General features: G+C 36.2%; 1 protein-coding gene across 1 annotated transcript; it reads right to left on the reverse strand.

Moving 5' to 3' along the window:
• Window positions 1–7,052: 7,052 nt before the first annotated feature.
• LOC133744604 (protein SMALL AUXIN UP-REGULATED RNA 12-like) lies at window positions 7,053–7,454 on the reverse strand. The gene has a single exon (XM_062172686.1). It carries the CDS (start codon window positions 7,452–7,454, stop codon window positions 7,053–7,055), a length of 402 nt encoding a protein of 133 aa, XP_062028670.1.
• Window positions 7,455–16,819: the final 9,365 nt, after the last annotated feature.

Genomic DNA, 16,819 nt, shown 5'->3' on the forward strand with positions numbered 1-16,819 from the left:
ACACGTGTTCTTCTGGCTTGCTGATGTGTGCGCGGGCGTGCCAACTCGCAGCCTGGAAGCCAAGCGAGGTTTTGTTCTAGATTTTAGATCTTGTGCAGATCTGACTTCTAATCAGGTGATTGTGGACCAAGGAAGGATCAATATCCACCGTGGGGTTCTCTCTGCCTTGAATGCAAGGACTTTAGCACAGATCGACCTTACCTAGCCGGAATGTTCGTGCTGTGCAACTCAGTGAGTGAACGTGAAAGTGCGAGTGACAATTGATAAATCTATGGGATGTAGATACTCACAAGTCACGGTAAAAACAAAATCAAAGTATAAAGTGTTACCCTGATGCCTTGATTCAATACCGGTACGAACAAAGAAATGCATGAATGCTAGAAAACTCATTTATTATATCCAAACGTTCTGGTAATGTCTCTTTTTGGTGATTTTCTTAATGAGTGCAGGAATGTAAATAACGCGAAGTAAACAATAGGAATGTAAAAGTGCAGCAAATAAAGATAAATAACAAGAATGTAAACCGCGGGAAATAAAGTGCAGTAAAGTAACAATCGAAAAGATAAATTGCATGAATGTAAAGAACAAAAATGTAAAGTGCAGGAAAGATAAATACTGGTAAAGAAAGCGATAAGATAAACACGTAAAGATTGATAACTACTGTTGAAATTAATGTATTGAGATAAAATTTGTGTAATCGCGCAGAGCGTTTGGTCGAGAACCACTAACAATGATGCCTATGGTCCTTTTTATAGTGGAAGATACACTACTGATCGAATAAAGGAAAAGATAAAATCTTGGTTGTAACTATCGATACCATATTAATTGCATGAATTCAAAGTTGTGAATCAATACACGGTTACATGCATTTGAGTGCAGTAGCTGCTAACTTGGGAATTAAAACTCATAGCCGTGCATTTAAGTTGATTGTCTCAAATTATAATCTCCGCGACTTTTGAATATCCTGAATCCTTTTAACGCACACCTGCAGCTAATGGCCTTTATGAACTTGATTAACACCATTCAATTGCCGTCATTCATTATGCTGCGGTCATCCAATAGCGATCATCCATTATGTCGCGGCTATTCAACCATTCAACTGCGATCCTAAGCCAAATTTCTTGTGGACCCTACGTGGCTGTGTGCCATGTGAGCCTTGCCAAATTTAGGTTCAAACAACTGAAGAGATTGAATGCCCTGCATGTAACGCTTACAATCATTTATAGTCCTCCCCACAGTAGACAAATCAGAATTAGCACAATCCAAAGAGCTAACCAACAAGGAGCAGTCACTCTCAAATGAACCTCCATCCAACCATGGTGAATGGCTAGCAATAGGCCAGCCCCACATGCTTCTGCTTCCATTTGCAATGCCAAGAGAGCGTGAGAAAAAGGCTTCGCCATTGCTGCCACGACTTCCCCAAACTCATCTCGGACGATTACACCAATCCCTCCTTGCCCCTACTCCTCCTTGAAAGCACCATCGATGTTCATCTTCAGTCACCCTCTAAGGGGGCATCTCAAGCGCTCTTTAGGCCGTTGCCTATGTGAGATCCCAGTTTTCTTCAACTTTTGTTACTCCACTAGGTAATGATCAGCCTAAATCACCATGTGTAAAGGGTTAAAATCACTACCCTTTCACACTATATTATTTTACTCACTCTAAATAACCCATAAACTAACAAAGAAAAGATCAAGTTGATGCTTACCTAGAGATGAAGTCACTTCCAGCATCCATTCTAAAATAGAGTTACCATAGAAACTCTTAGGCTTCAGCTTGAGACTAACAGCTGGCCAGAAAACATCTAGGGCTTCCCAGTGTTTGTACAGATGCAGGTCACTCTCAACTTCATTCTGACTAAAAACACAATTAGGGTTTTCGATGAAAACCTTTTTTGCCAAAGCTGCCCTTGCGGGATTTCATTTTTCTTCTTTGGATTGCTCTGATAACCTGTGGGATTATTTGTGTATTTGGGAATATGTTAAATTTCAGATTTTCAATTGACTATTATGGAGTTGAGGATGATGTTTGATTTTATCTACAGGTTCAATTAGAAGTGTAAATTTTATCTACAGGTTCAGTTAGAGGTGTAAATCCTTTTTTAACAGGTTTTGTATATTATCTTGTATCTCTTTTCTAATGTGGGATCTTTCCTCTCTAACACACCCCCTCGTCTCTAGGTCTGCATGTGAAATCAATTAGCAAATCCAATCCCCACATTGGAAATTGGGACACAAGTTTCATATCGGCAACATGGTCAATATAACAATCCAATGGCCGTATCAAACACTTGGTAACAATCCAATCGGAATTTGCCGATGGCAATATAAGGAACCCATACTCTAGCTCATGTTGGAGACACAATTAGAGAGGAACCTGCTCTGATACCATGTTAAACAACGATAAGCATGGCCCATGCCAATTATTGTACCGATATTGTTCCAACTTAACCACCCGTTAGGTGTTGGGTTTTAATCACAAAAGACCTCGGTACACTTGGATGTGATCCACCCACTTGTAAGTTATATTATCTTTTATCTATTTTTTAATGTGAGATCTTTTCTCTCCAACACATGTTTCTATACCTTTTTCTATAATGAACTTATTATGAGTATTACTATATCTTTGACAAATTTTTAGCTATGAATAACGCATTTTCTATTGGAATGCATGAGTTAGTAGCAATAATGCTAGTACTTATTAGGTTTTAAGCAACATTCGTTTCAATTTATACGCAGTTGTGATTCATATGTAAAAGTATAGTACTATAGAAGAGCTGAATCAATTTACTTTTGGTTTCTTGAATTACCGAGATCGATTTCTAGGTTTTTATAAGGAACCTTTCTTGTCGTATATCGATCTGTTCTTTGTCATTGGTATAAGAGTTCGTATAAACACCTACTTTAAATTTGCATAGCTCCTCTTTTCTTGCTCTTTGATTCAGAGCTAACTTTCAAGAACATTATATGAGGGATTATGGGGTCTTGCTGCAGTTGTTTACGTACAAGTTTGAATGGCGATCTATAGTTGGGCAGTACTGGATTGTTGTGAAGGATTGGAGCGATTAAAGTTTAGACAAGGTAATGGAATAGTCATCTTTGGACTACTAGCCCCAGCTATGCTAGGGTTTCCATGAATTATTTTTGGAAAACCTGATCATCATTGTTCTTTTCTTGTTAGTACATGCATTATTCTTCTCCTTTAATACTATGCTACACTGGTGTTCTGGGGTTTATACTACCGGTGCTTTCACTTAGACTGATCTTGCTGTGCTCAATGAACACCAGCTGCTTAAGCATGATTAATTAATTAAGTTAATTCTAGCTAGCTAGCGCTATCCGCCATATACCTAAATGAAAATCTCATGTTTATAAAAGCACCCCTCTACTTTAGAGTCTTTATATTAAATCTTAGGGTAAGCAAATCTCCCTAACCTCAAACAGATAAAAAAAAACAAGAGAACTGAAGCGGAAGAATTAGTCCCTCATTGTTTTCATGGCAAAATGGCACACTCCATTACATCCCGATCCACTACCTTCTTCATCTTCTTGAAACTAGTAACCCCTCCGCCCACTACATGGAGCTTTCCTATCTCATTTCAAAGTTCTACAGTTATTAGCTGTGCGCTACTATATAACTAGACCCGTTACTTACTGCTGCCTGACATTTCTAAGCCTCTGGATTTTTATACTGGGGAATGAAATCATTGAATCGATTGATAATGTAATGTAGATTGGGATTCTTTCTTATACATTCATTCTTTTGTAATTTCATACACTTCCGTCTTCAAATATTGAAGAATAATTGTATACAGAAAAATTTTAGTGATGCCAAAAAAAAAATAAAAAATGCTAACAATAAATTGACCATATTTGTATTGTAAGATCAAATATGGACATAACACATATCATCATAAAGTAATTGATGATTAGCTTAATATCAATCCTAGTTTAACATATGGATACAAACAGTAAATCAATACTAGTGACTTAATGAAGTAGTGTATCAATTCATTAAGGATAGTAATCCATTGCTTAGTCTACAAGAAAGGCTACAAGTTATGATACATTAGGAATCTAACCGTGAAACCTAAACCGACAAGGAATGCTTTAATGGGAAGCTTCTTGAGGTTTAAGTCTCATATATATACAGATGAATTGGTCTCTGATTACTACCACGACTATTGCATAAGTTCTGTCCATTGAGAAGCAAGTTGGTAAGTAACAGAAGACTACATTCAGTGATTGAGTTAAGCAGTTGCATAAGATGGAATCCATGCCAGTAATTGCAGAAGGTAAGCCTTGATCCTTTTATGATTGTTGTGCAGATGTTGTGAGCATGTAACTATGGTTTTTACATGTATTTCATTAGGTACTGCTCAATGGTTCAATAATGATAATGAATTTGAAGGTATGGAGAAGCTTTTTGGGGTGAAAAATAGGAAATGAATGAATCAATGGAATGAAATGAACGGCAAAGGAGTATATATATAGATCGAGATTGAGGAACTAAATAGATCACAAGTAGGTGCTCAACGCTTATGCATTATGGCTTATGTAAAGTAAACGCCAAGGAAGGAGGGGGAGCCGCGAAAAGCAAGTTGGCTTGGGCCCGCGTAACTGGCAGCCTCTCTGGCTTGGCCGAGATGCCGATTAATTTAAGCTGCTTTAACGTTTTATTGAGAAACAGCTCCAAGCCTCCAAGGACTCCATCTACTTCTAAGACGGCTTGAGTGGGATTGCTTGACGAACAAGAAAGTCCGACTGACATAGGTTTAAGGGGTGCGAGGGTGGTTCAATATTTCTCGGTAGGAAACATAAGGTAAATTCAAATATGATCGTTCAACGTAGGTAGGTCTATGTAACATTATTCTCTTAGTTAGAAGAGTGATGATCAGACCGCTTGACATATGACTTTATCTCCTTTAATATCTTCCACTATCATTGAGCTACATGTATAAATGGGAAAAGAATGATTTGAATTAGATTGGAGTCGGATCAGTTTTGAGGCAAGCTAGCTATGGCATGAAGGCGTATGGAACTGAATGATTAGCTGTCATATTATTCATATAAACAAATTATAGATGCATAATCATATGATGTTATTCCATATTGTAAGTAGAAACCATGAATAAATTAATAAACTAGCCTCTAAGGAGAAAGAATTAATGTGTATATAGTATTGGGAGGCACTGAGAGCTCTCAACAATTAATAAAGTTTAGACTAGGTAGGAGAGCTGAGATAGTACAAGGAAGAATCTTGATATGAAAGACAAGGCCAGCTAGCTACTAAAAGAACCGACCGCGTCTTTATCTGCTGCAAAGAATAATTCTTATCATCTTCTCCACTCCGACGGTCAAGACGGTGATACAACATATATTATGGTTTTCAAAGATATAATAAATACAACAACGTCATCAAAATTCGTTTGATGTTGTTATAACATTAATATACGTAGCAAAACGATTTTTCACTATCAAGCACTATATATTACGAAGTGTAAAAATGTGAAAATGAACAAAAACAAATATCGATTTGATTAGATTAGGATTTTCCGAGAACTTTTTCGTTAACGGATTTCAAGTTTCCAGAAGGGAAATTGATTCATTTATTTTAAAATATTTGGTGAGTGTAAAGTCAAGAAAGTCAGAAATAAAAATATGGGAGACAAAAATCGTTCCACACATGTAACCTAAGGGATTCATTTCCCCTCTTTGTTTCTTTGAATGCATTACGAAATTTAAATACTAAACTATTGCTACCGAAATTTGCAGTAGGCAAGATTCTTAGAATTTTGCTTTAAACAACATATGACTTTCGAATTTGGAGTTGTCAAATCTTATGGTGCTCGCCAACCTCCTTCAAGAAACAATTACTCTTTAGCCTGATAAAGCCTGATAAAATTTGAATAAAGTTTTTGACCAAGAAGATTGATCGAGATGTTAGAGATTATATATTATGGCACAGGGAAAAGTAGTTGATTTTATCCTTTTATTGTTTTATGTTGCATATCTGTCTATCGTTTGATGTGATGACTTATGAATATAGAAATTGTAAAATAATTTATGTTTTGAAAAGTTTACTCTGACAACTTTTTAGCTTGATTTATCGACTAATCTTTACTACGACAAAGAGAACCTAGCTAAAATCTGGTGCCAAGAGTTTCACTAAATTTTAAAATGCCTACAATACCTATATATAAGATACAAATAAAAGCTCATAATCAAAATTATCTAATTAAGAGAGTTATTATAGTAAAATTAAAATAAAAACTAAAAATATAAAATTGAGGGAGTGGATAAGAAAAAAAACTCCTAATTATCTAAGAACAATAACAGGTGCATCACAATTGTACGAGGCTAGTTAGTTGGAATAATGTCTGAGACTATGGGCACTTTATTTCTTTACCAGCTGCCTGCTTTTAAGATGTTTGCCTTACTCTTTTTTGTTTTTTCATTGCGGAAATCTTAAAAGAGAAAGAAAGCAAAGCTCCATATATATGTTAACCAATATAAAAACCCTCAGAATTATAAGAACTCTACTCTCCCCAAGTTGCACATCTCTCTCATTGTTTTGATCAAGTTTCTGGGCACCCCATATATATTATATGCACCATTTCATTCTCCTTGGTTTCATCCACAAAAGCTTCATACATCAACTTCTTCATCACTTGAATTACCTAATTTACCTTTCATGCATGATTATCAACTTAACTAGTTGAACCATTGATCAGTCAATGAACTACGTACGAATTGGTTGGATATATATAATTCACATTTGAAATTTTATTAAAATAATTCTCCTTTTCTTTTCTATTTTTCCAGGCAAACATGGGTCAAATGGCCAATGGAAACAACAGTTCAAGTCTCTCACATTCTTGCTCACTTACCAACTTGTTGCTGGCGTTATGTTTGTATCACTAAAACTTTGATGTATACAATTATTCTTCAATTTTTGAAGATGAAAGTATAAAAGAAATAAAAGATTTACTAAGAGTATCACTATCTACATTATCAATCCCCAGTAAACTAAATATCCATACGCTTATGATGTCAGGCAGTTTTAGCGAGTGTAGTTACAGTAGCACTAGTGCTGTAGAACTTGGAAATGAGATCAGAAAGCTCCATGTAATGGGCAGAGGGATTGCTGGTATCGAGGAGATGAAGAATGTAGTGGAAGAGATCGATGTCGCACGCTATTCTTAGAGCTCCATCGTAGGAATAACCGAACTCTTGTTCTGCGGAGAGCTGGAGTAGACTCCGGAATAGTGGGTGGTTTAAGTAATTGGCTTCTATCTCAAACTTGCACATCATGTTAATATCTCTTCCAACGTACACACGGACATGACCGGCTTGTGGCACAGGCACTACACGAGAGTCGTCCGAGTCAGAGATGGAGGGAAACCCCTTTGCTCCACAGAACAAGAGCTTCTTCACAATGCTACTCATCATCATATGTCGATTAGCTGGCTAGCTTCTTTTGCACTGCAATATATGAAAGGAATGAAGTGAATGAATGGCAAAGGATCCTATATATAGATCGTGGACTTAAATAAGAAGTGGGTGCTCAAAGCTAGTTGATGCATGGCGCCTCAGTCCTCATGTAAAGTAAACGGCAAGGAAGGAGGCATATGGAGGTGCAGCCGCGGAAAGCAAGTTGGCTTGGGCCCGCCTGCAAGACTGACCGGCTCTCTGGCTTGGGCGAGAAGCCAATGAAGTTAAGCTGCTCGATTAATATCTAATTAATTAACAAGTCCAGATTAGATTCTCCATCTGCTACTCTGATCGTCTTCGGTGGAATTTCTTGACTAACAAGTTAATTTGTCCGACTAACCTTGCACTGCCACTTGAATAGGTTTAAAGTGAGGGTGTTTCAGCATTTTCCAGCAGGAAATATAGGGTAAATATTTACCCTATATTAATTTAAATATAGGGTAAATATTTACCCTAAATTAATTTAAGTATGATTGTCCGATGTATGTACGTATGTTTAGGTAACATCTTTATATTAAGTAGTCAGATCGCTTGATACAAGACTTTCTACTACTTTCTAGTCTCATTGACTCAGACTAGTTACATATACAATGAATTATTGAAATTAGTTAGGAGCAGAACTGTTATACGGCATGAAGGTACGGATCTGAATGATCAACCGTCATTATTCATATAAAGAAACGTACAGATTCGCAATCACATGGTATTACTCCACATTGTAGAAATTATGAATAATTTAGTGTACTAGTTTCAAGGAGGAAGAAATAATGTATACAGTTAAGAGAGCCAGTTAGTGTGAACTCTCAACAATTAATAAAGTTTGGACTATGAGAGCTGAGATAGCACAAGGAAGCTTGGTACGAAAGTTAAGGCCATTGACAGCTCGTGCAAGAACCAACCGCGTCTTTAGCTGCAAAGAACATTTCTTATCATCTTTTCCACGGAAGACGATGAGACAGCATTAAAGCTCTCAAAGACATACTGTTTGGATCGAAAGTTTAATAATGCTCCAAAGTTATGTTGGTGTATCACTACCGTACCATAAAAAAATGAAAGAAATGAACATTTACACTTAATAAACATGATATTTAATTATTTCTCTATACTCACAATAACTTCAGTAGAATGTAAGTAGAAGACATCTCACTAGCTAGTACTCCGGCCAACTTGTAGGAGAAGTGGAGAACTACGGTGTAAGGGAGCAACTCCAACAGCTTCCCTATAATTTCTGTATAATAGAGAAGCAAAAGTCAAAACTTTAGCATCTTTTTCTTCTCCAACTCCAACAGATTCTCTATTTTACAACAATCTCTAAAATCTCCATATTCTTCCTTAAATTTTAGATATTGCTGTAAATATAGGGAATTTGGTTTTCTCTTTCCTCACTTTCTCTAAAATAGAGATAATTATAGGGAATCTGTTGGAGCAAAAGAGGCTCATTTTTCTCTAAAGTAGAGAAAAATCAAATTATGGGGAAGCTGTTGGAGTTGCTAATGGCCGGAGATAATTAAGGATAAAGAGTCATAACATGCATGGGAAGAGCTTTCATGCCCACCATCTCCAAAAAAGAGACAATCTCCTCTAATATATAATTAATGACTCTTTTATGTAACAAAATTTGAACCCAGTTTTCAACTAAGAAGCAGATTGAATGAGTAGTTAAGATATATACTACTTATGGGACCAGGAAGAAACGGTTTGATTTGATCGATCCTCTAATTGTTTGTTCTATCTTACATGTTTCTCTATCTGGTTTATGTAATGAATCCGTGAGTATTAAAACTTATAGGATTGTATTAATATAATTCGTGGTGTTACGTCCCCCCCGATGCAAAATTTTATTATTAATATAATAAATGGAACCGGGCGTGGGGCTGAGCCTCCCAGCTAGGTTGGGTTCCAAACCCCTTCAAAAAAAAAAAAAAAAAAAAACTTATAGGATTGAAGAGTTTCCTATATCTATGACAAATTTTAAGCTTAATTTATCGAATGCATTTGCTATTGGTTTGCATGAGTCAATAGCAATAATACTAGTTATTAGGTTTTGAGAAACGCAAGTTTGAATTTATTAGTTGACAGGAGCATAACTATGCTATGATAATATTGTTAATTCTCATATTTACCTTGTTAGTTTATCTTATTTTTTGGCTAATTTAGTTGCTTTTATTAGGTTTTCCGAAGCAAAAAAAGAAATAAGAGCAAAATGAAGGAGATATGTGCGATTGATGGAGAATCATAAATTCTTGATGAATCAAGGAAGGTTAAGGCAATATGGAGATAAAGATATTCAGCAATTATTTCTCTTGGCAGTTCGTATTGGATAGAATGGTGCCAACAAATCCGAAATCAACCAGAACATTCACCAAGAAGCTTTCCGTTGAAGCCAAGGAGTTAGAGTACCAAAAAGAAAGAAGAAAAGCATTACAAACTGAAAAAAAAAGAAGAAAAAAAAAAAAAAAGCTCTCTTCAGACATTCAAGAAACCTACCATCTCACGTACGAAGAAGCATAAACGCACAAGAGCTCAAGACGAAAAAGCACCGCAAAACACCGCCAGAAACAATCAATCATCGGACTACTGGAGATCAATCACTGATCCTCTTTCTCCAATTTTTTGGTTATTGTTGTTTTCTTTTCCATGAACTCCTTTGTGTTCTTTTTCCCATTATGTGTAACTAAGGCCTCGTTTGTTAGCCAGGAAATCAAATCTGGAATGTGAAACAGTTTTCCATTCCATTAAATTGTCGTGTTTGGTTAAGTCATAAGTCTGGAAAAGAAAGTAAAATAAATGTGTTGATCGGAGTTCAATTCCATAAAAGAGACGCAATAGAAATACCATCTAGGGTGTTGTATTTCAATTCCTTCACTCAATGGAATTGAAAATTTGCTTGTTTAGACCCTCATAAAATCTGGTCAATTAATAATTCCTATCTCCACTCATTCATTTTTAATCTTCCATATTTAATTTGATTGAGCATTATTGGAAAATCATTAACAAATTAATTCTCTCAAACCATTTTCTAATCTCAAGTCTTGAATCCTTCCAAACACCACAAATGGAAATGCTAAATCAATTCCATTCCATCCTTGAAAGGAAAATTAGTACAATTCCTTTTCTCACTGTAACATTCTAGTCAACCAAACGGGGCCTAAATTTTCAGTAGTTAAGGGGCAATTGAAGCCCCTAGACATGATCCATAACATGCTTTGACATTCAATTTGTTTTCCAATTAATAAAGTTGAGGTTTTGTTTACCATTTCTCATTGATGAATTCTATGTTTGTGTGTTTTGGAGGCCTACTTAGTATGCATGCTAGGGTTCTAACACTTTGATTGTTTGATGCTTGAATCAATAGTTGGATTCCTCAAATTATCTAGAGAAGTAATTGGTAGTTTTCACTAGCAAGTAAACAAAACCCTAGGTTTAGCGAGGCGCTAAGTTATTTGTGATGCCTAGTGATTGCTCAAAATCTTTTCAAACTTAATGATCTCAGCATGTTAAATCTAATAAACGTACCTTTAGGTTGCATTGCTTGGGAATAGTCTAGGTGTAAAGCACTTCCTGCCTAGCGTACAAAGTAAGAAAGGGTTAGGTTGTGTTTAAGCGTACCGAGCCAATCTGAGCGTCTTCAACCAAGTTAATTGGTTATAAATTGGATAAAGTATGTTCTGTGTGATTTTTGGGGTGGATACTTCCTTCCTAGTTAATTTCATCATCTTGATTTCAACCGTTCTCAATTTAGTTTTTCTTTATTTTACGTTCTGTTATCTGTTTTCTCATATTTATTTAATATAGTAAACGAACTCCAAAAATCACCAAATTTTGTATGCTGGACACCCTATGTGTCTAGTACATCCTCATAAATTTTTATATTTTTCTGAATTGTTTTGTGTTAGGTTTTTAGTTTAATTTTCCACTGCTGTTCAGTAAGGGTTGCAGTCACGTTTTGTGACTTTTGTTGAAGTTTTTAGTTTAACTTAATCCTCTGCGGGAGACCCTTATTTCCCTATGTTACAATCAACATATTTACAGGAGATCAAACAAGGAAAATCAGTATCTTTTAATTTAGCTATCATTAGTACTTCTAAACTGTGATTCATGGATATAAATATAGAAGAGCTGAAGATAATTTCAAAATTAAGAACAAAAAATCATTGTTCTAAGGGGTTCAAACTAGTCTTGGTTTATTGAATTTCTGAAATTGATTTCTAGGTTCTTTATCGATTCTTTCTTTGTCGTATATCGATCTGTTTGTCACTGGTACAAGGCTTAATTTCAAATTTGAGATATCCTAGTTTCTTGCTCTTTGATTCAGAACTTTCAACATTCTATATGGGGATGAATCTTGCTGCAGTTGTTTGCATGTCGATCTATATTTGGACAAGATTGGATTATTTTGAAGGATTGGAGCGATTAAAGTTTAGAAGAGGTAATGGTATGATAAACAAGGACTTTTCATCTTTGGACTTCTGCCCCAATATGCTATGGTTTGCATGAATCGCTACATTGGGAAAGTTGATTCTTCTTTTCTTGTCTGCACTTGCATTGTTCTTCTCCTTAGACCATGCTACCCTGCTATGCTAGGGTTTATACTATAGTGGTTTCACTTGGATTGATGTTGCTGCCCAGAATGAACAACAACACTTAATTAGATGCATGATTATTTAATTTAATTATCTAATATATAAGGACTAAATTCAGTTTAGTTTCTCGAACTTTAGAGCTAAAATCAGTTTGGTCTCTGACTTTTTTTTTTTAATCACGATGGTCCCTGCACTTTCAATTTCTATCATTCGAGTCCAAATTTCAAAATTGACTCCAATTGTGACGTCATATGGTGAGTTGGCACTGACAAGCATGGCCCACTATTCACCCTTAACCCTCACTTTTGGACGAAATTCCCAAACTAACCCTTAATACTATTTTTCCTCATCTCTCTCTCTCCCCCTCCTTTCCTCCACCACGTCGACCCAATCCCGACCCACCTCTATAACCTGTAGCAGAATCTCCAAGATCCAATTTGAAACCTTTACCCAGCTCCCCACCTCGCCGGAGTTCCTCTTCGTCAAGGAGGCTCGTCACCAGCACCACTCCTAAGGTGAGAATCTCACCTTCTACACCGGCTGCACCTACCTCGTCGGCGATAGGAGGAGAAGACACTCACAACACCGGCTGACCACCATGAATCTCTGCTCACAAGCTCCCACTACCCACCACCTTAACCAGTGGCGGAGCCAGAAAATGATCTCAACTGGGGCACTCGAAAGTTAAAAAAAAAAAAACAAATAAACTTAAACTTAAAATATATCAAAATTGTAATAAAAATAATAATTAGAATAAGGTTAGGGTAAGATCAATATCTATTTTTGTGCTAAAAAAGGTCAATATTTTTTTTAAATTACATATTTTATTAATAAAACTTATAATTTTTAGATTTTAGACAATTTTTAATAATGGAAATAGAATTTATCTTTGAACTTTGAAACTATATGAAAGAATACTATTAATGTTTTTTTTTCTGAGAAGAAATACTGTATTAATGTTAGAAAAAAGAAAGAAATAATAAAAAAGAAAATATTAGCACATTGCTGAGAAGAAATAATAGTATTAATGTAAAAAAAAAGAAAAAAAAAAAGCACATTGCTGCTACCAGCAATCGAACCAGCAACTAGCCAAACACATGCATCTGCTTCAACCACCAAGACAAGGCAACACTCAACTATAATACACAACCAGATTGTATATATTTCAAATCTCACTGGGGCACGGGACCCACTGTGCCCCAACTAGGGCTGTCAATGGGTCGTGTCAGGTTGTGTTCATGTCGGGTTAAGCTATTTGCCGTGGCGCAAAATATAAACCCAAACCCAACCCATTTAATAATCGTGTCAAAAATTTAAACTCAAACCCAACCCATTTGTTAAACGGGTTACCCGTTTCCAACCCGCTTAACCCATTTAATAAATAGGTCGTGTCTTCTTAGACAAAATGACCCATTTAAGCGTTAACAATGGGACCCATTTAACTAAAAAAAATGCATAAATTGATTAAATTCACTAAAAATTCCACAAGACGAAGAATATAAATAATTATATATAATTCATAAATAATTAAATCCAATCATTAAAAAGCAAAATATTTTAAATTGTCTAATCCTATGATGAAATACTCCGAACATCCAAAATTTCAAGAAGAAACATAGCACAATTGGGTTATACGGGTTCACTTCGTGTTGGCGGGTTGACCCGTGGCCGACCCATTTATTAAATGGATCATGGCGGGTTGACCCACCCCCGACCCGCTTTTTAATCGTGCTGATTTCGAGTCGTATTATCGGGTCGTGTCGGAATTGACAGCCCTAGCCCCAACATGGCTCCGCCCCTGACCTTAACCAATCTCCACACCCTCTCAAAACCGCCTCTTCCCCAACTGCACATAATCTCCATTTTCTTCTCCCAAAATCAAAATTGCAAACACAATCCAATCCAAATAAAACCCTAAGATGAGCCCAACTTCAAATCACTAATATCTAAAAGCAAAATCCAGCACCGGAAACCAAAATTCACACCAGAAAAAAAAAAAAAAAAGGAAAAAAAAAACCCAGCAATTTCTGCATTTGTGATTGTGATTGATATTTGATTCCGGTTGCAGAAGGAAGTCAGGAAGCATATCCAAACCAAGAAGGAGGAGCTTCGTCCACCACGCCATCATCCACTCTCTCTCTCTCTTTCTTCCCCTTCCCATTCCAATTCTGATTCTGATTCCAAGTCATCTGACTCCTCCATCCGCATACAGAATCGCCTTCGACACCCCCGAGAACATCTGGGCTACCTCGACGAGTCCAAGCCAGTCACCGGAGAAGAAGACGAGGACAAGGTGGAGGCGAAGAGAGAAGCTTCGACGCTGGATTTGATCGAGGCCTCCTGTTGCTCCTTGAGGCAAAAGTCTTTGTAACATTTGGAGCAGAGATTCATGGTGGCTGGCCGGTGTTCATGGTGGCTGGGAATGAGAAAGAGAGAGAGAGAGAGAGAGAGAGAGAGAGAGAGGAGGAGGTTTCAGATATGAGTGAGAGGAAAGCAAGGCAGAAGGGAGAGAAAATAAGAGAAAACAAAATTAAAAATTAGATCAAATTTGAAATGTCCATTTTGGTCTTCTTGTGGGTTCAAAATCAGAAATGTGGGACCTCCTTGTCGGCTCCAGCTCAACGCATGATGTCACATTTGGCACCAAATTCAAATTTTGGATGAAGTTGATGCAATTTGGGAGATCAGGGATGAGTTTGGATTAAAAAAAAAAAGTCAGGGACAAAACTGATTTTAGCCCTAAAGTTCGAGAGACTAAACTGAATTTAGTCCAATATATAACATCTACCTAAAATGTTGTGAAAGTAAAGATGTGGGTCATAAGCTGTTTCAATTGCACGCCACTCTGTATGTTTATGAAACCAGTTAATATTTGTCTCTAATTCATCAATTCTTTACCTGAAATGTTATTTCAAAATTAATTGGCATTTTCTTAATGTTGTGAAAGTAAAGCTGTGGGTCATAAGCTGTTTCAATTGCGCGCTACTCTGTATGTTTGTGAAACCAGTCAAATATTTGTCTCTAATTCATCAATTCTTACCTGAAATGTTATTTCAAAATGAATTGGCCTTTTCTTTATGTTGATGCTTTGTACTTTCACGTGAAATTAGTAAAAGCTTTGTCAGTCTCAACACACGTCTCCTAAAATGTCATGAAAGTTAAAATGTGTGTCATAAGCGTTTCAATTGCTGCGATATATTTTTACGTGCAACCGTTTAAATATTTGTCTCTATTTCATTAATTCTTTACCTTATATGTTATTATAAAATTACTTGCCCTTTTCTTTTTGTTGGTGCTCTGAATTTTCACATGAAATAGTAAGTTGTTTCAATTGCCACGCTGCATTGTCATGTGAATCTAATTAAATATTTACCAAAATTCTAATTTAAAAATTAATTGGTGTTTTCTTTTTGTTGCTACTCTGCACTTTCACGTGAATTCAATAAATAATTTGTCAGAACTTAAACAAACGTCTGCCTAAAATATCGTGAAAGTTAGATGTATGTCATAACCTGTTTCAATTCACTTCTGCTTATTTTCACTTGAATTTTTGAAAATTTCAAACTTTAACCCATTGGTTGTGTCGCCCCAAAGTTTTATAAATAGGTCCCCAAGCAGCCAAGCCATTTCACTTTCATAGTTGCTTCATATCTTTTCTTGTTGGTCATAGTGTCATACATCAATTTTAATCTTGAGAGACATTTTCCAGTAATTAGAGGATGAGGAAAGGGAGAAAGCAGAGGGGGAAAGGGCTAGGTGAGGGAAAACTTGAGAGATGTTTACAATTACTCCAAGAAATTCATTCTACTGTAGAAATGAGTGGCATGGGAAAAATTGAATCAGGAGGACATGCTCCTAAAATTCTCAAAAGGAGCCGACACAGGGGTAGGAGTCGATCAGTGCCTTTTTCTGTGCCGAATGTTGTGCCAATACCTGTCTCTGCAGTGCCAACTGTTGTCCCAGTGTTCATCTCTGTATCGAGTGCTGTCCCGTTGTTGACTTCAGGGATGAAACAACCACAGATGTTTAGGCTGTTCCTAGGGGAAGCACGGCTTTTTCCACTTTCTGGTGAAAGAGGAAGTAGTACTTCATCATCTGTTAGTCGTGATCATGGGAATGGTGAGGCTAAAAAATTAGAATGACCTTGACCTGGAACTCTTTGTAGGTAGATATATCATTGCTCATCTCAATGATTTATATTTGAAAATTGTCCTCGTTGTATGAAAAGTAGTAACAAAACTATTCTAATGATTTTTTTTTTTTTTTAAATCCTAATGAAGTCCTCAAGCTTTTCAAAATATTAGATGTTTTTTCTTCACATCATTTGCAGATTGCAATATCGCACACTGAAACTTTAAATTCATAAAAATCGGAAATCATGAAAGAAGAGAACAAAAAGACCAAAAAAGAGGCCAGTTAATTTCTTCCAGCTGTTTTAACAAAACATAAAAATAATATCTCATAGACTCTTACAACATTTCACCAGTTAATTTGGGTGGTGAGATAATTAGTCCTCTACATCAGTTAATTTGGGAATTAGGAGGTCATGTGCATCAATGAAAACTGAAGATCTGTGTTTCTAAATTGTAATGTCTTAGCAAAGTAGTACTATCACCACCAAATGGTGTTTGTTTTTTTTTCTTTGTTTATGCATATTCAAAGCTTCATACACTCTTAGAGCTTAAGCTCTGATTCGGTTCCAGCCATAAAAAGAAAATGTCTATTGGCTTGCCATGCTTGGCA

Source organism: Rosa rugosa, chromosome 4, assembly GCF_958449725.1.
Source record: "Rosa rugosa chromosome 4, drRosRugo1.1, whole genome shotgun sequence".
Lineage (NCBI taxonomy): Eukaryota > Viridiplantae > Streptophyta > Magnoliopsida > Rosales > Rosaceae > Rosa > Rosa rugosa.

Coding starts and splice junctions, on each gene's coding strand:
- LOC133744604 (XM_062172686.1), bottom strand. CDS start 7,454: ATGATGATGAGTAGCATTGTGAAGAAGCTCTTGTTCTGTGGAGCAAAG.